The sequence below is a fragment of the Sarcophilus harrisii genome, chromosome 1 (assembly GCF_902635505.1).
Source record: "Sarcophilus harrisii chromosome 1, mSarHar1.11, whole genome shotgun sequence".
NCBI classification, from domain to species: Eukaryota; Metazoa; Chordata; class Mammalia; order Dasyuromorphia; family Dasyuridae; genus Sarcophilus; species Sarcophilus harrisii.
The window spans coordinates 606,767,337-606,782,991 of record NC_045426.1 but is presented as its reverse complement, the minus strand read 5'-3'; the positions used below and the strand labels follow the sequence as shown (position 1 = coordinate 606,782,991).

Genomic DNA, 15,655 nt, shown 5'->3' with positions numbered 1-15,655 from the left:
CATAACCTTTTGTTCCAAATTTTCCCCACCTTCCCCCACTCCCTCCCCTAGCTGACAGGTAGTCCAATACATAGTCCAATACATATTAAATATGTTGAAATACATATTAGATCCAATATATGTATATATATATATTTATACAGTTATCTTGTTACACAAGAAAAATCAGATCAAGAAGGAAGAAAAAGAAAAACTGAGAAAGAAAACAAAAATGCAAGCAAATAACAGAAAGTGAGAATGCTATGTTGTGTTCTACACTCTTTTCCCACAGGCCTCTCTCTGGGTATATATGGCTTTCTTCACCACTGCACAAGTGGAATTGGTTTGCATCATCTCCATATTGAAGAGAGCCACGTTCATCAGAATTGATCATCATATAGTCTTGTTGTTGCTGCGTATAATGATCTCCTGGTTCTGCTCATTTCACTTAGCATTAGTTCATGTAGGTCTCTGCAAACCTCTCTGAAATCATCCTGCTGATTGTTTCTTACAGAACAATAGTATTCCATAGCATTCATATACCATAACTTATTCAGCCATTCTCCAACTGATGGGCATCCACTCAGTTTCCAGTTTCTTGCCACTACAAAGAGGATTGCCACAAACATTTTTGCACATGTGGGTCCCTTTCCTTCAAGATCTCTTTGTGACATAATTCCAGTAGAAACACTGCTGGATCAAAGGGTATGCACAGTTTGATAATTTTTTGAGCATAATTCCAAACTGTTCTCCAGAATAGTTGGATCCATTCAGTTCCACCAATGATATTTAAGTGTCCCAGTTTTCCCACATCCCCTCCAACACTCATTATCTTTTCCTGTCATCTTAGCCATTTCTCTGATCCATAATGATTTGGAGCATTTTTTCATGTGGGTACAAATAGTTTCAATTTCTTCATCTATTCATATCCTTTGACAATTTATCAATTGGAGAATGACTTAAACTATTATAAATTTGAATCAATTCTCTACATATTTTAGAAATTAGGCCTTTATGAGATTCTTTGGATATAAAAATGTTTTCCCAGTTTATTGCTTCCCTTTTAATCTTGTCTGCATTCGTTTTGTTTGTAAAATAACCTTTTAACTTAATATAATCAAAATTATTGTATGAAAAAAATTATTTTATGATCAATAATGATGATCTCTAGTTCTTCTTCACAAATTCCTTCCTCCTCCACAAATCTGAGAGGTAAACTATCCTATGTTCTTCTAATTTATTTATATCATTCTTTATGTCTAAATCATGAACCCATTCTTGTTAATTGTTAATGAAACAATCTCATCAGAGTTAATTTTCTGAACCCAAATGCAAAACTAACCTTTATCCCCATTAAATTTTATCCAATTAGAGTTAACTTGATGTATTGATCTATCGAGATCCTTTGGTATTCTATTATCCTTTGTATTATCAATCCCTCCGAAATTTGTCTTAACTACAAATTTGATCTATACCTTTTGTCTACCTTACTGATAAAAAGTGCTTCTCTGAGTTAGGTCATTTAACCAGTACTAAATCTACTTCACCAAATTATCACTTCAGATACATCACTCTAAATTATGTACAAGAATATATGAGGCTTTCTTAATTATCATAATACTAACCAAAACAATAATAAAAGCTCATATTTACAATGCTTTAAGACTTGTAAAGTTCTGTACAACTATTATCTATTTCATCCTCACAATCTCAAGAGATAGGTGTTAAAATCTAGGCAAACAATCTGTAACATTTCCCTGATAAATTTAGAAACCCTATCAAAAGAGAAAATGTGGCTTTTCTGGAATCATCTGATCTTTATAAAGCTGTGAAAGATCTTTGTAATCACTGTCTCCTTGTCCTGATGTTCAATAATCAGATCCTTTTAATGGTATGCTATTGAATTTTGCCAACAATCAAAGTTAAGTTCAGTGGCCTCTATTTTGCAGAGCAGTGTATAGCTTGCAGAAACAACGTAACAGACATAACAATAGTCATATTCATGTATCAGTTATCTCTGACACTAACATCATTTTAGCTTTCTTTAAAACTCAAAATGTTTTCATGATCCAAAGAATTTTTTATTTCCATCAACAGGAAATAAAATAATATGGGAATTTTTTTAAAATTTAAACTTATGATTTGATTACTTTAGAGATTTTTTTGGTATAGAATCTTTCTCCAACAATGCAAACCAGCAACTTTTCTGTAAATCATAGTCTTAAAAAGTGATAGAAGTATCGAGGTAAGACTATGATATGACAGGCAGAACTTGTAACCCAGATGGAATTATTTTAAAACAACCAAGTCTAAGAAGAACTTACCCTTTGCAATTATTTGCAGCTATAGTAATTTTTGCTGAATGCCACTCCCTCAAGTGTTTCAATGCACCAATAACAGGTAAACAGTCTTTCAATTTTGAAGAATCTTGTTCAAAGGGTTGTAATATTATATCTATAATTGCTCTACCTAGAAAAGAAAAAGTCATCTTACATAAAGTATTTTTAACCATTAAAACTTAAATTAGTTAAACTAGCATCTTAATAATTCTAGAATGAGCTACAAAAATTCAGTTTTTAATGGTTCAAAATAATAAACTTAAGGATTTCAGCTTTTAAGTAAAAAATATTTAATTTACAACCTTGATGTTAAAAAATTAGGTTTTAGAAAGTTCAGACAAAAGAAGTACTGAGATTTGCTTCCTATATCAAGAAACATCTGACCAGTGCTATGCTAAGAACAAATCTGTAAAGATTACTTTCTTTTTCTTAATGCTAAAATCAAAAGGGATCTCAAATTATTATATAAGCTTAACATATAACTATATTTCTTTTTTTAATATTAATCTATCAAATCTAGATCACACACATACACAAACACACATTCACCATGGATTGCAACAAAAACAGAGGGGAAAATTGGATAATATAAGACTGTTTATTGACGACAGGAAAAAACAAAGTAGAATTGAATAGTCTATGGAGCAAAGTTTATAACTTGCCAAAATCACAGTTTGAATTTTGCCATTTATTCAAACATGTTAACTAAATGTAATTAAGTGAACTTTATAATCTGTTATTTCATATATTTTGTCAAGACTATTTTAAAATATCTTTCTCCATACAGATGTAAATTTCTCACCTTCAACAACTAAAATTTGGTAAAGAACTTCCAAAATAGCACTGTACATTAAGTGTTTTCCAAGTTATATTGACTTTTATGGATGCCAGGTACTACCAATTTTAAGAAGTCAGAAGAGCATGTTAGAATAGTTCTACAATTACCCCACTTAAATAGAAAGAAATCAAGAGGTACTTAATACTCAACATTCTTTATGTCTAATGTTATTTTTATCTAGTTGTATGAAAAGAATTTACACTTGAATGACAAATTTTGTCAACTTGGGATTTAAGTTTTATATAATGTAGTTAATGGATCAGAATCCATTATCAAGGCTAAAGGTAGCTAGCTCATCAATACCTCAAGATGAAGTCTGAATTTAATACGATTCATAGAAATTATAAGCTTAAATGCAATTCATTAGAACTCAGATATCAAAAGTGGAAAATTACCAGGAGCAGGAAGTTTGTCCGATAACTGATGCAAATTTTCTGCAGCTTCTTCAAACAGACTAAAATTTAAAAAGTTAGGAAAATGATAAACAATAAGCACATCCCCAAATTAATGGGATTTGGATTATATCTCATAATACATTTTCTTACTGTAAAAGTAAGCCATGCCATGGTTTATTTAATAAAGTTAATGTAGCTTTTTTTCTCCCTGAAGCCCTAAAAAGCTTTATCAGTTACAGCTAGTAATGTAGCCCTGTTTGAAAAACGTTATACCTAAGAGTTTTTATAAAATTTTCCCTATTATTTTGTTTATAATGAACATTTGCTTATAATGAATGTTACAACAGATGAAAACATTTTATATTGTTTGTTATGAGATCATTTACTGAATTTGACTTCGTAAAGACTAATTTTCTTTTAATTAACAGGTTTCCTCTTATTCCTCTTCCAGGCAATTATACATACCTTTCTTTTTGCTTCTGCGTATTCTTTATTTTTCTACTAATATTAGAAGATGAATAAAAGGAAAACATTAAATAAAATCACCTGCAAGTTACTACAGAAACATTAAAGAACAGGTAATTTTTAAATGTTCATATATTCAAAATAATATGAAATGTTATACAAGCAAAAATACATGACATGATAGGATTTTCCACTAGTCAGAACTAATGAAAGGGAAATTATTAACTGGGTTTATTACCTGATTAAAATTAGATAGCTACCATATTTTTCATTATCTACAAATGAAAGAAAAACCAAACAATTCTATAATACTTCGAGTTCAAGACAGGAAAATTAAGACTGAGGTTTTGTTTCACCTACCAGTCACTACCAAAAAGGGCAAGAGCTGACTTAAAAACAAAATACAGTAAGGCTCAAAGTTTATCAGGTAACAATGTGGTGCCTAATAAGGTAATAGCGGTACCTAATATTTTTGGCATTATCTACACAAGGGTTATTCATTCCATTTGTTTATGCTAGAATTTTATTATCATAATAATTTGAAAAGTAGTTAAAAGCACTGGAAAGCATGATTCAGTCAGAGTAGGGGAGAGGAAGAACTCTTCTCACTGTTATCACATACCCCCAACATGGTGAACTCCCTTCTTGAAGAGAATTCAAGGACATCAGCAAAACTTGATCCTAAATAAATCTTAATAAGCATACCAGCCAGATATATTCAATGTCTTCAAGACCTTCCCCGAAGATTTGTCAAAACCCTTATACAGTCTTATTAATAAAAGGTAAATACTAATGTCACTAAGTAGTAAGATTAATTATTAACTTTGAAAGCTAAAAAAAATAAAAATGCACCTTGTTTTGAAATAGGAAACAATTCATCGAGGCATCTCACAGACAATTTGTTCAGTTTAAGTGCCATGTCCATTAAAATCACATAAAATTGTAGCAAGTTTATTCATGTGATCACAGATAAGAGCTGGCAATGATCTCCAGGGTCATCTATTGGTAACTTTCTTTTAGAGCTGAGGAAACTTGCCCAAACACCCCAACCTGTAGACCCTCATTGTTAGTCACCCTCTGACTTTGAGTTTAACCTTTCTAAGAGCCGCCCGCCACCTGCCACCTAGCTGCGCACATACTCAGTCAGGGACAGTGACTCCCTGCTGCTGCTGTCTTCTTCTTCCAAACAATGAACAGCATTCAGACATTCTTCAATATCTGTTTGGAGAGTGTCCTCACTGTCCTCTCTTTGTGCATCAAAGTGTATTTCTTCCCAATCGGAGCTACAAAACTAAAAAAAGAAAGCTTGCGTTCATAAATGCAACACCTATTAAATGAAATATTCAAAGATAACTGAAGTGTGCTTCCCTTTTGAATTACCTGATAAAATCCACATATGGCTTGAACAGCAAAGAACCATTTTTTGGCTCCTGGAACACCAACCACTGAACAGGCTTAAAAATAAAACATTCATTTATAACACTTTATCTTTTAAATTTACAACAAATTTAAGTGAAGTACCTATTATAAATTAAAATTTTAAAAAATGTTTTAAATAAAATTAATGTAAAATATTAAAACATTAAAATATTTATATAATTATAATTATATAAAATATTATTTTAAATAAAAATATTTAATTAAAATAAAATTTTTAAGTTAGTTAAGTATCTAATATATACATATAGTGCTAAAAGTGGGGGGGGGGGGGAGGGGCGTGGAACCAATCCATGCCTTCAAGGAGCTCACAATCTAACAAAAAAAACCAAACAAACAACTATGCACATATAAAATATACACACACATATATACATATATATATGTATATATGTGTGTATATATACATACACACACATACAAAGACAGAAAGACAGAAGGAGAGAGAGAGAGAGACAGAGAGAAAATAAAAAGAGATAACTGACTATAAAGGAGGGAACTACTTAAGGTGGAAGGCTTTCTGTAGAAAATAAAATTTTGAGTTAGGACTTAAAGGAAACCAAATACATCAGAAGTCTAAATGAAGGAGAGAAAAGCATTCTAGGCCTAGGAGACAACCAGAGAGAATGCCCAGAACCGAAATATGGAGAGTCACATTTGTAGAATAGTCAGGAGATCAATATCATTGGATCAAAGGGGTGATATAAAGTCTAAGACGCCTGGAAAGATAAAGCAATTTGAAGACCAGAAAACTTTTTAAGTGATCTTCAAGGTGACAGAGCCACTAGTGTATATTGAAAATAGTGTGCAGGGTGACATGGTGAGAAGAGGCTAAATGAATAAAGAATGGATATGGGGAGAGACTAAAGGCAGGCCAACCCACCAACAGTTATTGCAGCAATCCAGATACAGGTAATGAGGGCCTGCAACATAGTGGTGGAAGACAGCAAGAATAATAAAGAACTACATGAAACATAACCTTGTTGTGATTTTGGACAAATCACTTTCCCTCTTAGTGTCTTACTTCTTCATTTTTATAACAAGGGATAATTAGTAAGGTACCTTCCATCTGAACATGTCTATGCCCTTACCTACAGAAATAGTTGAAGATGAAACTGGGAAGGTAGATCACAGCTCTGAATATAAGAAGAGGGAATCCAGAGTTTATACATCCTAAAAAATTAGATCTTCAAAAGATCATAGTAAAAAACTTATCAATTAACTTTTTAAAAAAAGCAAAACCAAATTTATTCATTCACAATGTATATTTGTTTCAGATCATCACAATATACTAACTTGGAATTGGTAGGCAGGTGCTTACTAGTGCATCTTTAGTAGAATAATGAGAATGGAAACCAAATTAGAAAAGAAAAAACAAATAAGAAAATGGAAGCAAGAAGACACCGGGAAAGCATCTCTACTATTATACTCCATAAAAGTAATACTTTTATCACTGCCACATTTCCCTGTTCACTTAGATTTTGGGGGGAAATTACATAAAATGAACAAAGTCTGTGTCCTGCCAATCATGGTCTTTGAAGACAAGAGGTTATGTTTTTAATACCTTCCTCTCTCCCCCCTTCCCATCTAGCATAGTTCTCTGCATATAAAAGTTTCTAAACAAGTATTTGTTGAATTCCTACTGCCAATAACTTATGGGGATTTCTCCTCTACTTACCAGGGAAGGTACTATCTTCTGTATTCATTGAGGCACTAATGCTTCTTTTCACATAATGATAAACATTTGCTGCTGTTAATCCTACAACAAAGAATAAACAGTAACTTAATAAAATTCAGTTATGTGACTTGTGCTAAATGCAATAGGCTTCAAATACTTTCAGATTACTGAAAAAATTCCTCAAAGCCAGCAGCCACTTAAAACACAGTAAAGCAAGATTTGTCTAGTGACCAACTATGAGCAGCTATTTACCACTACTTTCCCAACACAAGTACATATTGAAATTTCATAAAAATTAACAGAATAACAAAGTTTAAAATTGGTTGTTGAGCAATTTGCTCTTTATAAAGCCTTTTCTTCACAATCCTATTAACTCCCATTTTACTTATGAAGAAATTAATTCATACAGGTTAAGTTTTAGTCAACTGTTTCGACTATGTTTTTAACAATGGTTTTAAAATGTTAAGAGCACAAACTAGAATCAAGATCTTCTAATTTCAAATACAATGTTCTTTCCATTTTCTAGCAGAATGTAAGTTTCTTAAAATCAGAATGAACCTAACACAATGCCTGGACTACAGAAGATGCTTAGTAAATGTTTGTTAAATGAATGATACCAAAATTGCCTTGACCTAATAATTAATATATTCATAGCTAGCATACACAGTATTTAACCATTGCAAGGCACTTTACAAATATTACCTCATTTGATTTTCAAAACAACTTTGGAAGATAATGTTCTTTTCTTTATTGCCTTGATTTTACAGATAAGGGATTTTGCAGGCAAAGGTTAAGTGAATTGGCCAGTCACATGGCTAATTAAGTGGATCTGTACTGTCTTTCTGACAAATGGTTTAGTGTTCTATCTTCATTACCACTTAATTAGCTATCTGGCAGACACCAAAAGTTGAGATGGGAATTGACATAATAGCTCAGAGATTAACCCTCAGTTTATCCTAGACAAGACACTCCATCTCACCAGGCTTCACTTTCTTTTACATTTTACCTTTAAAAAGAAAAAAAAAAATTCACCGCCCCAAAAGAGCTCAATTTAAGGGAGAGAACATACAAATAACTAAGGATATTCCAGATATATTTAGAGGATATCTTAGAAACCCAAGGAACCCTGAGCAAAGTCACTAACTCTAGGTCTGTTTCTTCATCTATTAAATTAAATGAGAATCAGGCAGGTTGGTCTAAATGATTCTTAAATCTTACTCCTTTGGCAATCTAATGAAACCCAAAGATCCCCAGAATGATTTTAAATAAATGAAAAGGTTTTTAAACTTCAGTTGAAAACTGGGGAAAACAAAAACATAAAGATCACTTCCCTGCAATCCAAATTCACAGTTATCTCTTGAAATCTGTCCACAAAAATTGTCCAAGGTTTAAGGACCCTCTGGCCTATCTTTTCAACAATGAGATGACTCAAGTCACTTCTAATAGTCTTGTGACAGAGCCATCTTCACCCAGAGAGAAGGATGTGGGGACTGAGTATGGATACAACATAGTATTTTCACTTTTTTATTGTTGTTTGCTTCCATTTTATTTTCTTTCTCAGTTTTTCTCTTTTTGGTTTGATTTTTCTTGTGCAGCATATTTGTGGAAATATATATAGAAGAACTGCACATGTTTAACATTTACTAGATTACTTGCCATCCAGGGAAAGAGATGGGGAGAAGGGAGAGAAAAAATTTGGAACACAAAGTTTTCCAAGGGTGAACGTTAAAAAGTATCTACACACACGGTTTGAAAATAGAAAGCTTTAATTTAAAAAGCAACAACAACAACAACAACAAAAAACAAACAAAAAAAAACACCCTGATTTAGATCATCTCTAAAACCTCTTTTTACTTGAGATTCCATAAAACATACCTGTGGATAGACTGAATGACTTTCTACAAGAGTTACAAATGGCTTAATCTATGACTGACTCTTGAAATGCTGGGAATGGGACTCTAGCTCAGATTGAAAATGTTTTATGTTCACAGTCTACAATGCTCACTAGAGTCCACCTTCTTAAAGTGTGGTTTTCAACCACATCTCATAATTGAATATAGGAGATCATGAAATTATGATGTATAATCAATATCTGAATTGTATGCCTAATTAATATACCCATACCCAGGGTCACAAAAATGGGGAGAGGGGTCACTTTTGGAAAAAAATTTAAGAAGCCCTGCACTAGTATACCTGTTTCCCCACTGCCCTTCCAGCATTCATCATTTTCCTCATTTGTCATCCTTGTCAGTTTGATATATAATAATTGGAACCCCAAATTTGCTTTCATGTGCATTTCTTAAGTATTACTGATTTACAGGGTTTTTTAAAATACGGTTGTTGATGGCTTGAATTTCTTTTAAAAACTACCTATTTATATCTTTTGACACTTTATCGAATGGACAATGATACATAATTCTTATAAGTTTCAACCAAATTTTACATATTTCCGTCAGTTTTTTCTATATCTTGGGAAGCCTTTCTTTATATGAGAAATTCATTGTAAATTTTTCCTTGGCTACCTGTTTCTTAATTTTTATAAATTTCAACCAAATGTTACATATTTCTGTCAGTTCCTTCTATATCTTGGGAAACCTTTATATGAGAAATTCATTGTAAATTCTTCCTCAGCTACCCGTTTCTTAATTTTTATAAATTTCAACCAAATGTTACATATTTCCGTCAGTTCCTTATATAGCTTGGGAAGCCTTTATATGAGAAATTCATTGTAAATTTTTCCTCAGCTACCCGTTTCTTAATTTTTTATAAATTTCAACCAAATGTTACATATTTCCGTCAGTTCCTTCTATATCTTGTGAAACCTTTATATGAGAAATTCATTGTAAAATTTTTCCTCAGCTACCCGTTTCTTAATTTTTATAAATTTCAACCAAATCTATCTTGGGAAACCTTTATATGAGAAATTCATTGTAAATTTTTCCTCAGTTACCCGTTTCTTAATTTTTATAAATTTCAACCAAATGTTACATATTTCCGTCAGTTCCTTATATAGCTTGGGAAACCTTTATATGAGAAATTCATTGTAAATTCTTCCTCAGCTACCCGTTTCTTAATTTTTATAAATTTCAACCAAATCTATCTTGGGAAACCTTTATATGAGAAATTCATTGTAAATTTTTCCTCAGCCACCCGTTTCTTAATTTTTATAAATTTCAACCAAATGTTACATATCTCTGTCAGTTCCTTCTATATCTTGGGAAGCCTTTATATGAGAAATTCATTGTAAATTTTTCCTCAGCTACCCGTTTCTTAATTTTTTATAAATTTCAACCAAATGTTACATATTTCCGTCAGTTCCTTCTATATCTTGTGAAACCTTTATATGAGAAATTCATTGTAAAATTTTTCCTCAGCTACCCGTTTCTTAATTTTTATAAATTTCAACCAAATGTTACATATTTCCGCCAGTCTTTTCTATATCTTGGGAAGCCTTTCTTTATATGAGAAATTCATTGTAAATTTTTCCTCAGCTACCCGTTTCTTAATTTTTATAAATTTCAACCAAATGTTACATATTTCCGTCAGTTCCTTCTATATCTTGGGAAGCCTTTATATGAGAAATTCATTGTAAATTTTTCCTCAGCTACCCGTTTCTTAATTTTTATAAATTTCAACCAAATGTTACATATTTCCGTCAGTTCCTTCTATATCTTGGGAAGCCTTTATATGAGAAATTCATTGTAAATTTTTCCTCAGCTACCCGTTTCTTAATTTTTATAAATTTCAACCAAATGTTACATATTTCCGTCAGTTCCTTCTATATCTTGGGAAGCCTTTATATGAGAAATTCATTGTAAATTTTTCCTCAGCTACCCGTTTCTTAATTTTTATAAATTTCAACCAAATGTTACATATTTCCGTCAGTTCCTTCTATATCTTGGGAAACCTTTATATGAGAAATTCATTGTAAATTTTTCCTCAGCTACCCGTTTCTTAATTTTTATAAATTTCAACCAAATGTTACATATTTCCGTCAGTTCCTTCTATCTCTTGGGAAGCCTTTATATGAGAAATTCATTGTAAATTCTTCCTCAGCTACTGTTTCTCTGCTCACTTTGGTTGCACTAGATTTGTCTGTGCAAAAAGAAATTTCCTAATCTTTTATGCCATCAAAATTGTCCATATGCAATGGGATGAGGCGGTCTGGGAGCGTCTGTACAAGGATGACAAGAAAAACAGCTCAGATTCAGATCCGAACCTCTCACCTAGCGCTGGAAGCGACTCCGGGAAACCCCCCTCCCCTACCGCCTAATTCCCCCGCCACAGAAGAAGGCGTCCCTCGGAGTGCGGCCCGTGACACGCCCGCCCAATCCGCTGGTTACCCGGAGAAAACTCGAGGCCGTCCGTCGCGGACGTCGCGGGCCGATCCCCCGGCTCTCGGGCCGCCGCCTCCGCCCGCCGCTCCCCCCAGGTCAGCAGCAGCAGGTATCGGTCCATGGCCTCCAACACAAATAGACGCAGCGGGCGCTCGGGGTATCCGAATGCCCCGCGCTTCCGTGACGTACTTCCGTTTCTTCTCTCGTTCTCCTCCCCCTGCCCCCCCCACGTTACTTTGCGTGCAGCGCCCGGCTTCCCGACGGAAATAGCCCGGAACTGGGGTGGGAAGGGGCGGGAGGGAAGAGTGTTGCGTCGCTTACGAATTCCGTCAACATTTGAGTTTGTCTCGGTTCCCTCCCGCCCTCCGGGAACTGCAAAGAAGGCAGCACCCGGGTGAGGGGCTGGGAACTGCGCCCCGGCGTAGCGTGTTTCGGGCCGAGCCTGAGCGCCGGTGGGACCAGGCCCAGATTCCGGAGCGGTTCGCGGTCGGGTAGCCCACGACTGGCGCACATTCAGAGGAGCGTGCACGATGTCGAGTTTCTCCAGAGCGCAACAGGTAACAAACGGGGCGCGCGAACAAACTCCCCCCTCCTTGACTGAGCCCGAGAGAAGCGGGGCACTACGGGAGGAACGGCAGGCCTGAGCGCCAGTCTGCCTCTGCGGCGGAGCGTCTGGGTAACCTTGTGGTAAAGTGTCGCTTAATCTTTCTGGGCCTCAGCTTCCTCTTCTGTAAAAGTAGAGATTTAGGCGAGAGGAGCTCTAGGATTCCTTCCCGGTCTGGGACTAACTGACCTTCCACGCTTCCCTGCTCTTTATCTGTCAAAAGGGGGGATGGGCCAAATTCTGTAATTTTTTTTGTATCGTACATCATCTTTGGTACTCCAGTAACACTTATGTCCTTTCTCAGAATGACGTTTTTAAAAGCTTCTAGGATTACAGAGGTAATTATTATATTGAAGTAAAATTATTAAAAATGTGTGTGTGTGTAACATATATTGGATTACTTGCCGACTAGGAGAGGGGATTAGGAAAGAGGGAGGGAGAAAAAAATGGGACACAAGGTTTGCTAGGGTGAATGTTAAAAACTGCGCACCTATACCCTTTGGTCCGGCAGTGTTACTACTGGGCTTATATCCCAAAGAGATCATAAAGAAGGGAAAGGGACCTGTATGTGCACGAATGTTTGTGGCAGCCCTCTTTGTAGTGGCTAGAAACTGGAAACTGAGTGGATGTCCATCAGTTGGAGAATGGCTGAATAAATTGTGGTATATGAATATTATGGAATATTACTGTTCTGTAAGAAATGACCAACAGGATGATTTCAGAAAGGCCTGGAGAGACTTACACGAACTGATGCTGAGTGAAATGAGCAGGACCAGGAGATCATTATATACTTCAACAACAATACTATATGATGACCAGTTCTGATGGACCTGGCCATCCTCAGCAACGAGATCAACCAAATCATTTCTAATGGAGCAGTAATGAACTGAACCAACTATGCCCAGAGAAAGAACTTTGGGAGATGACTAAAAACCATTACATTGAATTCCCAATCCCTATATTTATGCACACCTGCATTTTTGATTTCCTTCACAAGCTAATTGTACAATATTTCAGTCTGATTCTTTTTATACAGCAAAATAACGGTTTGGTCATGTATACTTATTGTGTATCTAATTTATATTTTAATATATTTATGGTCATCCTGCCATCTAGGGGAGGGGGTGGGGGGTAAGAGGTGAAAAATTGGAACAAGAGGTTTGGCAATTGTTAATGCTATAAAGTTACCCATACATATAACCTGTAAATAAAAGGCTATTAAATAAAAATAAAAATAGAAAAAAAAAAACTATGCACGTATTTTATTTTATTTTTTTTATACATACATGTGTAAATGTATGTACACATGTATACATATACACAATACACAATACATACATGTACACAATAAGTATACATGACCAAACCGTTATTTTTATGCACGTATTTTAAAAATAAAAATGTGATTTTTTAAAAATTCATCGTCCCCAAGTTAAGAAACATTGCAATAGAGAGTTTAAGTGTTTTTTCAGCTCTATATCATTTTTGTTCTTCCTTCCTTCCCCATGTTCTTCAGCTATTCTTTTCTAAGCAGAAAATTAGGCTTTGATAGATGGTTAATCTTTTGAAAAGTTCTTTCTGACTGAAATGAAAAGTGTCTTTCTTGCACTATCCCCAGCAGATCATTAATGTTTTACATTTATCACTTTTTACAGTTAAAATATTTTTCTCTCAATAACTCTGAAATTATGATAACTCAGATTTCCATCCCTATTCTTTCTATTGTGAGTATTATTTTCCTTTTTTTACAGATGAGGAAAGGAAAACTCAAGAGATGTGACTTTTCCCTAAGTCATGTGAAGTTATATGATTTGTCCAAAGATAAGCAGATAAGGATTGCAGAGCCAGGACACAAATCCAAATCTTCTGATTCCAAATCTAATATTCTTTCCACTAATAGTTTGCAAGATGCATTATCTCTTATAGATTTCTCAACCAACAAAATTAGGGGAAACCAAAGAAATAGTTGTTTGGCATTCAAAATCTTTGGTAATTTAGCCCCCCTTTCCCTTTCCTTTCTTCTTAAACTTTATTCTATAACACATACTTTTTGATCCAATGACACTGACCTCTTGGCTATTCCATGAACAAGATTCTCTCTCTTTGCTCTAGGCATTTTCTTTGATTTGTCTTCCAAGCCTGAAATGCTTTTTTCTTCCATTGGAACAATTGACCTCCCTGACTTCCTTTAGGTCACAGCTAAAATCCCACCTTCCATAGGAACCCTTCCCAGCCCTCTTAATTTGAATGTCTTGCCAGTGTTGATTATTTCCTAGTTATTCTGTATATCGCTTGTTTTGTATATATATTTCCTAGCATATTGTTTCGCCCTTTAGATTGTAAGCACCATAAAAGCTTTTATCTCCATTTCTATCCTCTGATTATCACAGTGCTTAGCTCATAGTAAGCATTTAATAAATGTTTATTAAATTGAATAGGCTAGCCCTCTTTGTAGTAGCCAGAAACTGGAAACTGAGTGGATGCCCATCAGTTAGAGAATAGCTGAATAAATTGTGGTATATGAATATTATGGAATATTATTGTTCTGTAAGAAATGACCATCAGGATGATTTCAGAAAGGCCTGGAGAGACTTACATGAACTGATTTTGAGTGAAATGAGCAGAACCAGGAGATCATTATATACTTCAACCGCAATACTATATGATGATCAATTCTGATGGATGTTGCCCTCTTTAACAATGAGATGAACCAAATCAGTTCCAATAGAGCAGTAATGAACTGAACCAGCTACAGCCAAGGAAAGAACTCGGGGAGATGACTATGAACCACTACATAGAATTCCCAATCCCTTATTTTTGTCCATCTGCATTTTTGATTTCCTTCACAGGCTAACCGTATACTCTTTCAAAGTCCGACTCTTTTTATACAGCAAAATAACTGTTTGCACATGTATACTATATTATATTTAACTTATACTTTAACATATTTAACATGTATTGGTCAACCTGCCATCTATCTGGGGGAAGAGGTGGGGGGAAGGAGGGAACAAGTTGGAACAAAAGGATTTGCAACTGTCAATGCTGGAAAAATTACCTATGCATATATCTTGTAAATAAAAAAAGCTATTTAAAAAAAAAATTGAATAGGCTATTGCTCTGAAATAAGAGATTTAATCACTGAAAACTTTATTTTGAGTGACATTCTTCAGGCTTGGCTAGTTATATTCGCTTTTCCAGTAATTAATAAATGATTAACACCCATAGCACTCATTTATGTAACTGATTTTATGGTTGAGAATACTAAACTGTACAAAAATTGACTTCGCTAAACCTATATATAAGTGATAAACCAATGTTGACCCCAAGTTTAAGGTTCTTTTAACTGTATTTCTAATATACACTTTGTTACTTAATCACTTCAATTAGGTGGTTTTTATTTTTCTTTTTAATAAAAATTTTATTTTTCTTTTCTAGCAATGGGCTACTTTTGGCAGAGTATGGTATCTCTTAGATGGAAAAATGCAACCTCCAGGCAAACTAGCAGCAATAGCATCAGTCAAACTTCAAGGGCTGCATAAACCTATATACCATCAATTAAGTAAGTATTGTTATATCAATCAGT

The 15,655-nt window shown here is 34.4% G+C and overlaps 2 protein-coding genes across 6 annotated transcripts in view; one reads left to right on the top strand and one right to left on the bottom strand.

The window, feature by feature from the left end:
• MTBP (MDM2 binding protein) overlaps positions 1-11,674 on the bottom strand; it is a 70,506-nt gene extending 58,832 nt beyond the window's left edge. For 2 of the 3 annotated variants that reach the window (XM_031947147.1, XM_031947148.1), the window contains exons 1-6: positions 11,475-11,674; positions 7,132-7,212; positions 5,397-5,470; positions 5,156-5,307; positions 3,552-3,610; positions 2,304-2,448 (exon numbers count right to left, since the gene is read on the bottom strand). In XM_031947147.1, the coding sequence (XP_031803007.1) occupies positions 2,304-2,448; positions 3,552-3,610; positions 5,156-5,307; positions 5,397-5,470; positions 7,132-7,212; positions 11,475-11,589 (626 nt within the window). In that variant the 5' untranslated portion in view covers positions 11,590-11,674. The other variant, XM_031947149.1, reaches the window with a different exon arrangement.
• Positions 11,675-11,939: 265 nt separating this feature from the next.
• The window catches only part of MRPL13 (mitochondrial ribosomal protein L13), a 47,393-nt gene continuing 43,677 nt past the window's right edge, over positions 11,940-15,655 (top strand). Inside the window, exons 1-3 of one of the 3 annotated variants that reach the window (XM_031947151.1) lie at positions 12,071-12,155; positions 12,377-12,410; positions 15,508-15,631. In XM_031947151.1, coding sequence (XP_031803011.1) covers positions 12,378-12,410; positions 15,508-15,631 — 157 coding nt within the window. In that variant the 5' untranslated portion in view covers positions 12,071-12,155; position 12,377. Of the gene's footprint in view, positions 12,026-12,070; positions 12,156-12,259; positions 12,411-15,507; positions 15,632-15,655 lie in introns of those variants that run through there. The other 2 variants (XM_003760344.4, XM_031947150.1) reach the window with 2 other exon arrangements.